The sequence below is a fragment of the Tyto alba genome, unplaced genomic scaffold (assembly GCF_018691265.1).
Source record: "Tyto alba isolate M040663 unplaced genomic scaffold, T.alba_DEE_v4.0 Super-Scaffold_3, whole genome shotgun sequence".
NCBI classification, from domain to species: Eukaryota; Metazoa; Chordata; class Aves; order Strigiformes; family Tytonidae; genus Tyto; species Tyto alba.
In genome coordinates, this window is record NW_024881304.1 from 1,373,712 (window position 1) to 1,388,462 (window position 14,751).

Genomic DNA, 14,751 nt, shown 5'->3' on the forward strand with positions numbered 1-14,751 from the left:
CTCAGGGGGCTGGAGCAGCTCCCCTGGGGGGCTGGGCTGAGAGAGTTGGGGGGTTCAGCCTGGAGAAGAGAAGGCTCAGGGGAGACTTTAGAGCGGCCTCCCAGGGCTTAGAGGGGGGACAGGGAAGGTGGGGAGGGACTCTTGATCAGAGGGTGTAGGGATAGGACGAGGGGTAACAGTTTTAAACTGAAAGAGGGCAGATTTAGACTAGATAAAAGGAAGAAATTCTTCCCTGTGCGGGGGTTGAGGCGCTGGCCCAGGGTGCCCAGAGCAGCTGTGGGTGCCCCCTCCCTGGAAGCGTTCAAGGCCAGGTTGGACGGGGCTGGGAGCACCCTGGGCTGGGGGAAGGGGGCCCTGCCCAGGGCAGGGGGGTGAGACTAGATGATCTCTAAAATCCCTTCCAACCCAAACCACTCTATGCTTCTGTGATTTAATGGTTTCTAGCATTTGCCTTTCTGTTTGCACTTTTTAGGCTTAACGAACTGCCTTTGAACCCTATAAGAACTTACTACACATAGTTTTATTATTTCAGACCAAGTCCATCATTTTTTTTTTTTAAGTTATTTGCTATATTTCAAATAAGGAGACCAGTCAAGAATGTCAGATCTTCAAAGGAAATTGATAAAGCCCAACATTTTTAAAATAACTAGTCCAACTGACACTCTGAAAGGTGCCATTCTGGCCCAAATATGTACAAAGTGCTCAGACTCGAGTCTTGAATGACTCACTGGTTTAAAAACAATTCTTGTAGCAGCAGAAACGACCCAATTTTTAATCGACTGAATGTTATTTTAGGTATTTTATGCATATTTACGTAATACTTACAAAGATTGGCACTGAAGGATAAAATTCAAGGACCAGTCTCATGCTATCCATATTTTAGGTACTCCTCCATACACCATGGCTGCCATTTAACTGGAACTTTTCTGAACTCATATTCATTCTACACTGTATCTGGCTTTGATCTACAACGCACAGCTCCTGGAGTTTATTACTCATACTCAGATGTGTTCCGGACACTGAATTTACTGTAGCGTGAGATAAACCAGTATAAATAGGCTGCAAGAAACGTGGTAGGTAAGAGGGAACTACGGAATACTTGACTAGAAAGTGCTGATCTCCTCCTGAAACATACAATCACACCAGTCCAGCAAGAACTCCATTCTGCACAAACCCCAACCAACAGTTACACTTGGTTCCCCTGAATTCCCACCACAGCTCTAACTTAGCACAACATTATTCTTCCTTATTCTAAAAATGTTGAAATGTTTCATTCCTAATCTGGCATGATTTTCTTCTCTTCTAAAAATGCAATCTGTAGCATCTAGGAAGACTGTTAACATTCCCTATTCTACAATCAATCATCAGCCTAAAATAACCTTCACTGTCACTGTAGGCATTGCCTTCTCCACTGCTGCATTCTTTTCCTTGATCATCATCTTACTTTTGAAAATACTTTGTTTATTGCTTAAGTACCAACTATTCAGAGAACTTGCAAAACAGATACTTTGGACCGTAGAGTCTCCCATTTCAGCAATCACAACCTGACTTCAAGGTATGCTAACTGAAAACAGACTATCCAGCAACTAGCTTACATCATGCAGTATTATTTAACGCAATCAGAAAAGTTAACATTGAGTGAGAGGAAGAAACGTAGCTCAAGACTAAATGAAATTAAGGTGATGCAGAATGACTGTCTTCCTCCACAGTAACTCCACTTTGGAGAGCAGAACAACATTCCCTATATAGTCCTATGTGCAGTTTCCAAGAACCATTTTGGGAATGATTTTTTTGCAAACTTTCTTTCTCCATTACCTTCTTTCCTTCCTTCTGAGCACAAAGTTATGCTAATATTCTTACGGATAACAGTAGAGCCTCCTACTCTATGATTATCATTCATATCATTCATCATTTATATAATTCCTTAAATCTAAAAGACAAGGAGCTTGTTCATTTTTGTGTTTGCTTTTTGCTTTATTTAACTTTAGGGCTTCACCTATTTGTCTTCAAATCAGCAAGTCACGTGTACTGTATTGTTGGCACTTACCAGCACAGGACATTTTCCATGAGGCAGGTCATGACCTAACTCACTATTTATTCTAGAGGATACAACCTATGAACCAGCAGGTCCATTCATATATACTCTGCCTTGAGTTAGAAGTCTTGGATGACTAGAAGGCAGCCGCCGTGTAAGGCACACAGGCATAGCGCTCAGGGCAGAAGCACTTTACAACTGCTATACTGTTATTCAGGAGAGAGTTTTCATATCAAAAGTACCAATACACTCATAACCAATATACTTTGTTTTCCTGAAGTTCCAAGGGTCTTTGTTTTGCTGCTATGCCTGAATTGTCCTTCCTTTTCTTCTCCTGGAAAGACGCAACATCTGTTTACTGAAGGTGAATAGTATGCCAATGACATGTAACGCTGTTTTTACATTCTGAAACATCCACTACAGTCCTGAAGCTGCAGATGCAGAGAAGTCCCAATACCCCAGCAGAATGCTCTGTAGCTCTCCTCTCTTGATCCCAACTATGAGCTCTTTTTACAAAAAAAAAAAAAAAAAAAGAGTATGTCATCAAATGCATTGAAATACTATTTTGACACCACTTAGCAGGAATTTGTCCTCCCCGTCCCCCCCCCAAAAAATAAAAGTGAGGGAAAAAGAAAGAACAAGGAACTGTAGGCTCTTTTTTTTAGTGGGAGGCAAGTCCCAGGAGTCCACATGTATCCTCACAGGTAGTCAGCTATTTTGGTCTCCTCCACTCCCTAAAACCAAGGAGGAGTCTGAAAAACAGCAGAGAACACTCAGGCTGATGACCTTGTTAAAGGAGTAGAGGTTAAATTTTAGCCCCAAAGGGTAAAGTGAACAGAAGGGGGCAGGCTGGCGAAGAAGAGATAAAAATAGATGAATGACTAGACTTCACTTGACCGCTATTTCTGGATCAACTACAGAAAGAGATCTGAGAAGGTTTTCTATTTGTAAGTGAGAGACAGACCAAAACATAATTGCCTTCTAGAAGGCCACAGTCCTGCACAGCAGTTTTGTTTATGCTTCTACTTTTATAAATCCCTGCGTTCTCACTATTTGGGAACAGTGCTGCTCAGCCAAAATGTCATTATGCGTCTAAGTGAGTAACCAGATTAGATTTTCTGGAGCAGGATGGCAATGCGTGTGGCATTTCAATCTAACAGAAACAAAGCTGACAGCACATTGTAAAAGCGTGTAGCAAATCACAATGCCAGGCAGAATAAACTAAGCCACATAATACTTTAGGAAAATAACCAAAGCCCTGCAGTATCTCTGAGAGGATGTCTTGTGTTTTCCCACTCTAAAATGATCAGTGAAATTCCAACTAGTTCCAGTTATGGACACAGACTAAAGAGGACAACAGGGACCTCCCAATTACAGTATGTAGTTCTTGAGTGACACATGGCTCTGCAGATGAATGTTTCTGCCTGTTCGAGTTCTTTCCTCTGGAGTACCTCAGTTAAAATTCCTTCCATTGAGTAATTTCTACCCAGATCCTGGCTGTGCTGGCTTTGTTCCCATATAAAAGAAAACCTGCAGGCAGAAAACAGTGCCATCTGCCAAGTCAGAAGCTGCTTTAATGGGAAAGTTTGGTGTGATGGGGAACAGTCTATTACAATCTATCTTCAGCAGCAGGAATGATGTTTTTCCTTTCCCAGGAATAGGTTACAGTGAGCACACTCACGTCTGAAGTATTTGTCCACAAATACACATAGATCTCAATGAATGCTGCACAAGCAACCTCCAAAAAGAAAAAAAAAAAAAATCCATCTAGCATCCCTTTTTTTCTGTTTGACTTGCAAGTCGATCTTTACATTTCTCTTTACCTGTCAGACCAGTTGGGGTTTTTTTCTGACAGCTTCATCAGCCTCCACTTTCTATTCCTGTAAGTGAATGATAACCCCGCCATCACACCTAGGAAGTATGAGCAGTGGCAAGGCAGAAGCACCAAGGCCCTGTTGTCCCTATACAGAGAATTCTGTACTGAAGCTGTATCTGAACATTTTTCTTTTCAGGTTTCTTGTCCCTTTTCCGTAACTGTTTTGACTGCGTGGTTTGCTCTGAAGTTTCATCTGGAGCAGGTCTGGGACTTGCGTGGCCCAGTCCAGGTTTCAGAAGAAACAACAGAAAAACCTCCTCTGAATATTTTCATCCTTGCAAATATCTTCAGGGCTAGGAAAAGATCCTTCTATTCTTGCCAATTAACCAAGAATAGTTTTTATCCTTCCTTGTTGGGTAATCTTCTCATTAGACCATCTTTGGAGAGAATAGCGGATTCTCTCTGGGCTGCTGGCAGTTTTACTTAATTGCATATTTAACTTTTTATTCAGCACTTAAACTCATAATGATAAGAAATACACACACGCAAGCAGCAAACTATTATCTGCCATTTAAACTCCCTAGAGAACTCATAAACATCTTAATATTTCTGTTCCTTTCAGAAGAAAAGTGCACACATTCCACATCTGGGGGAGGGGGGAAGATGACAAACACATATAAAACGTAATTTCAGTGATATATTAGCCATTACTGACAAAACTCCAGCTTGGGAAGGGGGGTGGTGCTTTGGTCCTTAATATATTTTAAAAGTTCTGAAAAAATCCACCAACTCAGTGCTAAACTGAAATTGCTCCTAGAAGACCTACTATGGGTTCCTCCTCCCCATCAGGCAGAGGACACTGTCAGGACACAGCAACTTCTCTACTCCCCCCTCCCCAACTGTGAGCACTGAATTAAAAAAATATTTTACAGATGCTAGCATCCATAGTAATGCATTTCCTATTTGATTCCAGAGCTACAGAATTTGCTCTGAAACACACTTGTTGCCCCTGGACGGTGCTCTGGAACGGCAGGTTCTATTTTAAAATTCTTCCAGCCCTTGTGACTGTAAAACCTTTAAAGTATGAATGGTGTATACTCAGCAACAAAGCCACTGAACTATCCAGAAACAGCAGAACAGCTTCAGTATTCACTATCATCCTTCAGAGTATGCTAAATATAGAAATTAACACTGATAGCACTTCAGAAAGATCTGATTAATGGATCACCTCGGAGTTGTAAAAACCTGACACTCCCCTATGCAGGCACAAAACCCCAGTACTTCCAGCCTGTTTGCCAAAACCTCCAGTTTTCCCATGATAAACTTCTGTGAGTCAGCTATGTGAAGCTAATACAAAAAACAGTGTGATAAAGAAAATGAGAGTGTTGGAATCAATTAATCATCTTGTTATTGTATTATGGGCTTTACTAATTCCTCTATTAAAAATCTTTTCAGTACACAAATCTACCAGGTATTTCCAGTCCGCTCTGTCAAAGTGCAAAGACTTTGCTGGGGATAGCAGTTCTACTTGGCAAATGTAAGACCACATCCAGACCTTGGCAGACCTTCCAGCTAACCACTAGCAGATTTGTCCTGCTGTCAGCAAACACAGAATGTGAGGTTTAAGAAAAGCAAGGGTAGGTGAAAGCCTTCTAGACATCCCAACTAATCAGATTAACACCAGCAAGGACTTGATAACATTCTTAAGTAATTCTCATGACAATTACTTCAGCTGGTTTTCAGTTTTACCATACAGAACCATCCTGGTTCTCATTTGGCCTGCTTTTTTTCTAATGATGTGGTTTAAAAGCACCAGGGGAATCTTCAAGTTTAAAAGCTGCAGAGCAAAAGGCAGGTAAGCTTTATGTTCTCTAATGAATGGTTATTGCTCCATTTATTTAAGTGTTACTTATCACCATAAATATCTACTAAACTTACTTGCCATACTGGTGTTATCAGTGCTTTCCCAGGTAATACCCTTCTGTAAATGGATTGCAAGAATAAAGAGGAAAATAAGTGAGTAAACAACTAGAAATGCCCCTTAAGAAAATCCTTCAAAGGGAGGAAAGCCTGAAGACCAACGAACATTTAAAGCCTTCCAGTTTAGGCCTATTTAATTGCACAAGATCCAAAATAGTTTCCTTCCCAAGTATTGCATAATACGTTCATTCAAAATCTAGCAAGCTTTCTCACAGAACACACCAAGACACTGTTCTCTCCCCCGCTTTTTTGTCTTTTAAATATGAACATGAGAATTTTGCAGCTGATAACATTCTTCTGGAAACTCACACAGAATATTCTGGAAAAGACTCAAGTTTGGACTATAATGTTCTAGGCAATAGCAAATGTCTCCAGGTACTCGAATTCTTCATGCAGCACTCTTTGTGAAATGTAAGCACCACAACAAGTAGCTTTTATCGGGCATTGGAGTGGACTTTTGCCTCCAAACCATAAATAACCAAAAAAAAAAAAAGCCTACATACCTTCAAAGCACATTTCTGGCCCGTCTCCTTGTTGAAACACTCCAGTACTTTGCCGTTGATTCCTAACCCTAGCACCCGTTTGGAGAGTTTGTAGTCATCCGTAACTGCATGCTTTTTTATCTCCAGCTTGACATGGGACGCTCCCCCAGGCAAGGATTTCACGCTGCTCTTGCTATCCACGTGACTCTCTGGCTGGGATTCCTGTTCACCTGCACTTTGTTCCATATCAGGGAAGAGTCTGAGATTATGGCGATACCCAATAGATTCCCTGTGGGTTATCCTCAGCAGAGTCCCTCCTCTTAGGTGATCAAACCCAGTGCTTCAAACAGTCCATTTGCTCGCCATTTAGTCCTGAGTAAAAATGTAACTGAGTGTTAGTAATTGATGTGAACTAACTTTCCCTTCTTCCTTTCTTAACAAGATGACCAGGCACTAGAGACACCAAAAGTGGAGTTTCACCTCAAGAAACCACACTTTGTTTAGCTTTAGAGACCAGTCATCCCAGTTCCAATACACACAGCTATCAGTCTGCAGTTATAAATTACTGCTTTTACTGCAACAAGTGCCTGTGCTGAGTCTTTGACTAAAGTTTTACTCAGCTAGGCTCTGTATAACAGAAGAGACAGCCTCTGCTTCAGGGAGCTTACAAACCTGCAGCAACAACTTGTTGCCTCAACGTCTTATGTAGAAATCTTCACAACGGTCCCCCACTTCATCCTGACACTCCAAGTTATGCAAGAGAGCCACAAATACCTGGATTAAACCCCAGAGTGGTGCTGCCTGGGCAGGCATCAGACCTGATGTCGGGCCAGCACTTACCAAATTGCCCCGGTCCACGGAGCAAGGGGCAGGTGTGGGCATTACTTAATGGAACCATCAAACCACCCAAAAACTCGGGTATGTGGAGACGCAACGGCGTGGCTCCCGAAGCTGAGGAGCTGCCTGCCCCCGCTGGGAACCACAGGGCCTGTGGCCGCTCAGAAGCGCAGCCCCGGGGGCAGCCCCGGTGCCGGGAGGCCCCGGTAACACGGCTGAGCCACGAGCAGGCGAAGCGCCGCGGGGAGGCTGAGGGCCGCTCCTCACGCCGGGGGGGGCTGCCGGGCCCGAGGCCCACCCCGGCTGTGAGGGGGCGGCGGCGGCGGGCGGGAAAGCCCCGAGGCGGGAAAACCCCTGAGGCGAGGTGAAGCGAGGCGAGGCGAGGCGAGGCAGGCCCCACGGCGCGCAGGGAGGGGGGCGGCGGCGGCGAACCGCCGGGGCGGTAGCGCGGGAGGGGGCTCCGCCGCCGGGCCCCGCCGGAGGACTGTTACCTGCCTGTGGCGGCGCGGCGCGGCCCCAGCCGAGGCTTCCCGGTGCGGAGTCCCGGAAGGCGGGGTCTGCCTGGGCCCGCCCCGCCGCCCTGGGCAGGTGCGCGCCGCCCCCCCCCCCCCGCGCTGAGGGGAGCCCGCCCGCCGCGGGGAACCGGCCCGGCCCCACCCGGGGCCCGGCCGCGCCGCGCCCCGCATGGGCTGCGCGGGGAGCGGGGAGGCCCCGGCCGGAGCTGCCTCATCCGCGGCTGCGTGGGGCAAGGCGGGCGGTGCCCGGCGGCGGGGTCCCCGGGGAAGGGACGAGCGGGTGGTGGGGCGCCTCCCCTGCGTGGGGCGGTGTTTGTAAGGCACCCCCGAAGTGATTCATTTATGGGGGTAAACGGCCCTGCTGGAGGGGGAACCGGGCGGCGGCGGGCGGGGAGGCGCGGCCCGGCCCTTTCCCCCAGCGCTCCTCTCCGGAACGGGAAGGGATTGACACGCTCCCCCTAAAACTCGTGTTAAACAGCGAGGCTGTTGCTACGGAGCAAAGCGTTGAGGCTCGATACTGCATAGACTACGATCCTTCAGGCGCTGTGGCCACTGGAATAGTCGGCGCTGTTATTAAAGGCGATCTTTTCTGTCAAATAAGCAGTCAGGATTCCTTTGCGCTTTCATATGCACGGTCAGGATATTAAAAGTGATGGTTCCCACAGCAACTGTCGCTCATCGCTGGTGCGCGGAGGGTAGTTACAGGGATGTGAAATGCTGAGTTTTTCCTACATGTGAAGATGAGTCATGCATTGAAATGGAGCTGTATTTGTATCACTGGAAAGAGCTTAAAGTTCACATGCTTTACGAGTTAAAAATACATTAGTCATTTTATATAACATAATGGCATCTGAAGTTCTAGCGGTTAGGAAAATAATTAAAAGGGCTAATGAGTCCTTTCTCCAAGGGATAAAAAGTAGTTCAACTTGACAGGATGCAGATCTGCAGCAGATCACCATGTGATGTGACGCTACAGCTATTCTGCCTCAGGTTTCCCTTCCAGGCTTTCAGCACTTCAGCTACTGGAGGGTTTGGTCCCCGGATCCAGTTCACCTATTCTGGGCTATCCCAATCCCAGAGGAACACAGCTATTTCCAACCTTTCCTTCTCAGGCTTGGCTTCCAGCCTCCTTAGGCTTTGCACCACCTCCCACTGTGGCAATCTCAGGCAAACGTATGCAGAACTGTAAGCTCCCAGGTTGCAAACCTTCAATAACACTGTTCTGTAGTCAGCAACTTGCTCTTATTTTCCTTCCCACTGTTTCTGCCTGTATTTGCTGTTCTATTTGTCCTGGATGGTAATTTCCTTCTCTTTCCTTCTTCCCAGCTCACAGTCACTGGGGGCCAGATTCTTCAGAAAAACTTATAAATCGCTCAGCTCTCTTCTGTATTTTATAATTTGAGAAATATACTCTCTCCCACCGATTCTAGCTCCCAGCCTCACCTCTGATCTTTCCGTGTAACTCTTACACAGAAGTCTATGGCTGACAAAACCAAGCAGAAGTTACAGCGGCTAGCACATTAAAACTAGCAGAAGGCAATTTATGGCCCTATTCTGGGAAATATTCAACATTGCAAAAATTCCAAACAGATGTCTACTTAAGGGGTTGCTATTTTTTACAGACTGTGTCAGAAGCAAGGAATTTCATTAAGAAATTATGACTCTTTCTAACTATTACAAGAATGAGTTTCTATAAAATAAGCTTTGCGTGGAAAGAAAGGAGGGAAGATGAGGGAATAAGACAGGATTCTTTTGTGTGAAGTTAGTTGGTTCTACACGTTTCAGTTCCAAACAGTTTCCCCCTGAGTTCAACTGGTAGGATAAAGGACACACTTTTCAAATGACTGCTTGAAACGCTATTTTCCTGAAAGCTATTCTTGTTTGGGTTCTTTATTTGATATTGTCTATATACGCTCTTAGCAAAGTTCATGGTTTTACCAGCAACCAGTAATAAGTTTAAACAGGGCAAAGACCTTAAAAATCCAGGGTGAATCATGGTTAATAAGGCCTTGCATCAACCCTCTGCTAATTTCACCCACCACAAAGTCCAAAAAAGCCTTTCTAGCACCAGTTCAAGTACCAAATAGCCTCACTGTACACAAGGTTGACCACAGCTGAGGAACAAAAAGCAAATATATTCCCTTGCTTTGTGTGTTCATTTTTTGCCCTAGTCTGTCAGAGCACAAAGTGTATCTCTACCCAGGCAAAACACAAATGTCACGTGCAGAAAAATCTTTAAAACCAGCGACAAATACAGTATTTCTCAATATCTAAAAGTCTTTGCAACAGAGTCTTTTCGCAAGTAACAAGGTGGCAATCTGATTCTGCAAGTAATAGGCAAAGTATCCTGTGCTCTTGTACTAAACTTCCAAATCTCTTCCACCAGACATCTCTCCAGATTTTGCTCAGCTGATGTTTTTTATTCAGTGTTATTCTGACAGCAGTCTCATTTGGGTGCTGCACTAGTGAAATGACTCTGCTATAATGAGCTGCTGTGGTGTCTTCGGTGGCTGTGCCTGCAAACCCGTGTCGGGTACCCACTCTGAAGTTCCCGCACTCATAAATCCCAGCCTTTGCAATCCACACGCAGTTTGTACAGAGCTGAAAACATTCATTTGTGCAATATCCTTCCCTTAAGCTGCTTAAGTTTTTACAATTTCTCTGACAAGCTCTGGGGGAGGGACCAGGCACACATCTTGGAATTAACAAGCGGGTGAACCATTTAACCCCAACACCTCTGACATCCTGAAGGCAAGCAAGCGCAGCGGGGTCACCTTGGCTGCAGCTGTCCCCGTCTGTCCCCGGCAGCATTTCCCACAATGTCTGCTTTCAAACGCCAGTTTTAGATCTCCCTGGGAATTACATCTTGTATGATCAAAAACTTACACTGCGGATCCTGCGGCTCCTCTTTGTGCTCGTGACAGGTCGAGCCACATTAGCATCCTTTGGAGATACCGGTGATGGAGGACAAGCTGACAGGCCCACTGCAGTTTATGGAGCCGGGGGACATTTTCCATTTAAAAAGATGTTTTTATTTATTTATTGATGTTTGCTTTTTGAAGTTTTAAAAAACCCAGTACTATTACGGCATAAGAGCTCATTACAGCAAAAGTTCTTTCATCCTCACAAAAATCCCTAAAACTGTAAATTAAATATTAATCCTGTTTTTACCAAAAGTCCCCAACAGCAGCAACACAAACCAACTTATTTCAAGAGAGAATTTTGTAGCTCAGCTATGCTTGCCTTGCCCCAAACTGGATGAGTAGCTTATAGGAGAAAATAACCAAACAGTAAGGCCCTGATCTTGCAATAAGCGTTGGAGCAGCAGCCCCTTTTCTCTAAGCCAGTGTGCTAACCCTATGAAGCTTCATATTTTAGCCAGCACGCAGTTTGGATATGCTGTTCCTGACTTTATCATGTCTTGGATATCACATACCTGGTTTACACACAGAGAGCACTTCTGTTTAAATATAGAAGGTTAATTCTGGCTATCCCACTGGGTATTCTCACTGCCTTTTTGCCATGCTGTAGCAATTCAATAACAGTAATATCTGGGATTAAAGACATTTCAGACTTTCTAATATCTTATTTCTTAACAAAAATTAAATGAAATATCTGAGTTTGCTCTCATCTGGAGAGCTAGGAAAGCTGATGACATCAAATGTTCTTTGAGGGATGGCATATTTTGGAGGAGTGATACTTACCTGAATGCTACAGTTACCTGAGTTTATTTATATACAAAACTGATTTGCATGGGTTAGTCCTTTGATAGCAATGTCCTGTGGAAATCAGTATCAGATACAATAAAGAAATTACCACCATCAGCTGAAAATAGAGTGACTTATTTTTCTGAAACATTGCTTCCTCTGACAAACAGCTCTGTATTTTCTCAGGTGTTATGAGAGATCCACTCTCTGAGATGCATTATCTAGATGTCACCAAAGAAAAAAATCCTCTGTACTGTCAGGTTGAAGTGAGGACACAGCTTTGGCTGACTGGGTGGTTGCAGCAACCTTATTAAATCTCTCAGGAAGTTCTTCAGAAACTGCGTCTGTGATATTAAAAGAAAGAAAGGGCAGCTCTACAGAACAGTATTATGATATGAAGAAGAAAGCAAGCTTCTTGTAGGATCTTTAGTTTAGTCTGTCATGTACACAGTGGTCTGAAACAGAGACTATATAGATGTTTTTTCACCTGTCAAAAAGGAAAAAAAAAAAAAAGAAGGAAAAAAATAAAAATAGAAGAAAAGCCCAACAACAAGCCAGAAATTTAAATAGTTTCTATTACCCATACAACTAGGAAAGTTCATCAGCAAACAGCCTCCCTTTTCTCTCCACGGCTGAGGTAAAAACAGGTTTATAGCGCTCTTTCATAGGCAATGATGTTTACCTCATGCTTTGCGATCACCTAATTAGAACTTCTCTTTTATTCTCAACACCCTCTGCTCTGGCCTGGGATTATAACATGGTTTCTAGGAGGAATTACAAATTCTAGCTCTGAACCAGCTGCTAGTGAAGGAAAGGGAAGTCTCATGAGCACCAGTCTCACCATCTGGAAAGCGTGTCCTAATACCTGACTTAGTTCCTCAAGATTACTGCCTCCCTGTTAGCACATACTCAGCAGGTATTTTTCAACAGAAATGCAGCAGAGAGTAGAACAGTTGCTTTTATAATCCTGGACTCAGACACATTATTGCAGATACCTTGTCTTAGTCATCAAGAAGGTTTTGGGAGGCTTCATCCCTGCTCCTAAGGGTTGCTGTCCAGGGATCTTAGAGCAGAAGGAGCTCTGGGATACAGCTTGTTTACAGAGGGAGTCAGAGAAATACCAGTTTGACATTTCTATTTCATCAGAGGAAAAAAAAAAAAAAAAAAAGACGGGTTTTTTTCACAAAAGTATCATAAATCAAAAGTATTATAAATCTTCCAATGTGTCTACAGAAGATGGTGCTTCATTTTATGCTGCAGTGAAGCACAAGAAATTAATCTCTCCCTTTCATTGAAAGACATCGTGCAACTAATGGGTATGGCAACATTGTCTGACAGTCCTGGGGTGGCCTTCCAGGCCACTCAGGAATATAATTTTTGCAGAAACAGGGCATTTCATTCAAGCAGAAAAGTTCCTAACATGCCACGCTGCAATTGTCTTCTAGGTCACCACAGACCAGCAAGCCTAGGGACAATGAATATGGTGTTACTTACAGTAATTAGAGTATTGTTTTTTGTAGCCCAAAATTAAGCCTGTTGCTGTCCTGTACATCCTACTTCTCATGGAGCCAGCTCGGATGTCCCTGCATCCATGGCCCAGCTCACCCACACCCTGGAGCCTCCTCCATTGCTCCACACCAGGTTGGGAAATCAAAACCACAACAGTGAGTTCATCACCCTTTTGTGTGTTGTTGATTACAGAAATTGGTGTGCCCTACTCAAATAACAAGATGGCCTATCTAAACATGGAATAGATGCTTATTATTGTTAGTCTTTGTTCGGTTGCATGCTGTTCCTTCCATTATAACACAGAGTGAGGGCCAGAGACGGCCTTATGTCCACAGAGCAGCCAGAGGGGCAACCTCCTTTCAGCCTTTCATATACAAGCTTATAGCGAAGGTAAATCTAGTCTCCAGACACACAGACGTCTCTCAGGAGTTATGATTTTGGTTGTAATTTTTCATTTACACCAACTCTGCAAGACTACAGAAATGTCCAAGCGCACAGCTGAGGCCGTGTAACCTGCCCTCAGTGGGAAGGGGCCTCTGCCCGCCTGTCTTCTCGAACAGACATTTATCAGTAGATGGTGCTGTTGTGTTGGTGAACTCTCCTAAGGGACTAACTGCCTCACGGTTTCTGGATTTTCTTACCTCCCTGAGTTTATTGTGAGCTTTGTTTGATACCTGCCATAACCAGAGCCTATTGTTCAATGATATCACTCAACAATATTCCTTGTTACTGCCTTTGCAATGTCCTAATTCTTCAACACTGAACCCTGGAGAGCCATTTCTAACAGTATAAACCTGGTTTAAACAAATAATTTGTTGGAATGGCTGCAATTGATACCTGCTGAGCACAAGTAACCAACTGCACAAGGCCTGGGGCACTGGCAAATCGAGCACACTGTTTCCTGCTTAGGGCATTACCATGTGCCTGAGGGATGCCAACGAGGGTCAAAGCGTTCAGGTAGTGTGATGAAGTACTACTGAACATTCCTGATTTAAAACCTATCGCTAATTTTGTAGATAAAATAGCCCAGGCATTAGCCTGAATATTTTTGGGGGGTGGGTCCCTAAAAAAGTTTCCAGTGAAAGTAAAAGCTCCTTTCATTAATACTCATACACATTAGCTACCTCAATTTAATGGTCATCTTTCAGGGTCCTGCAGGGCTCCCGAAAAGGGCGGCATGGATCTAGTGATGGCAGGTGGAGGATCACTGCATCAGAACGCACGGTGTCTGCCCTGGTGTGAACACTTACACTGCTTCTGCAGAGCAGAAATACAGAGCTGCCAACTGAGACCCGTTTCTGCACGTGATTTTTCCATTGTACAGTTCTTTTGTTTTCCTGCACCAGAGATACAAATGGCCACTCAACCGACAGCACAGTCTGCACACAAAGACTTCCAGGAGAAGATCACTAGATGGAGCTCAATTCTAAGTTAAAAAAAAAAATACACAAAGATAGCTTAATGTCTGCGCTGGGCTGTAGCACTCCTGCCTTAGGGCACACTATAGCTGTGATCTCAGCATCTCCTCCAAGGCTGAAGGTGAAATACCTTCTAAACGTGCAGGTCAGCTACAGTTTGCAGGAGACAGCAGCCGCTTCCTACACTGTAGTGTAGCTCTGATCAAACCCACTGTGCTGCTGCACCACTGACATAAGGCTTTAAATAATGCTGAATTTAGATACAAAGGAGCAAACACATGCAGGCGTCTCCCTGCAGCCCTGAGCCAGCACTGCAAAGGTAAGCCTTCCAATCATCTTTCGGCCGTTACGCTTGCTGTGCACAGGAAGGATGAGGACTGAAATTCCTCTGCTATCCCCTCGCCTCTCCCGTGAATCGACACGTATCCAGATGAGGCAGGAGCTGAAGTCAG

At 44.4% G+C, this 14,751-nt stretch overlaps 1 protein-coding gene across 5 annotated transcripts in view; it reads right to left on the reverse strand.

Annotated features, from left to right (window-relative positions):
- Positions 1-14,751, reverse strand: part of MAPKAPK3 (MAPK activated protein kinase 3) — a 139,984-nt gene that overhangs the window by 48,361 nt on the left and 76,872 nt on the right. For 3 of the 5 annotated variants that reach the window (XR_006165947.1, XR_006165946.1, XM_032984103.2), the window contains exons 1-2: positions 7,642-7,751; positions 6,335-6,685 (exon numbers count right to left, since the gene is read on the reverse strand). Coding sequence is in view for 3 of the 5 variants with exons in the window: in XM_032984103.2 (XP_032839994.1) it covers positions 6,335-6,559 (225 nt within the window). In the remaining 2 variants the exon portion in view is untranslated. Of the gene's footprint in view, positions 1-6,334; positions 6,686-7,153; positions 7,213-7,641; positions 7,752-14,751 lie in introns of those variants that run through there. The other 2 variants (XM_032984104.2, XM_032984102.2) reach the window with 2 other exon arrangements.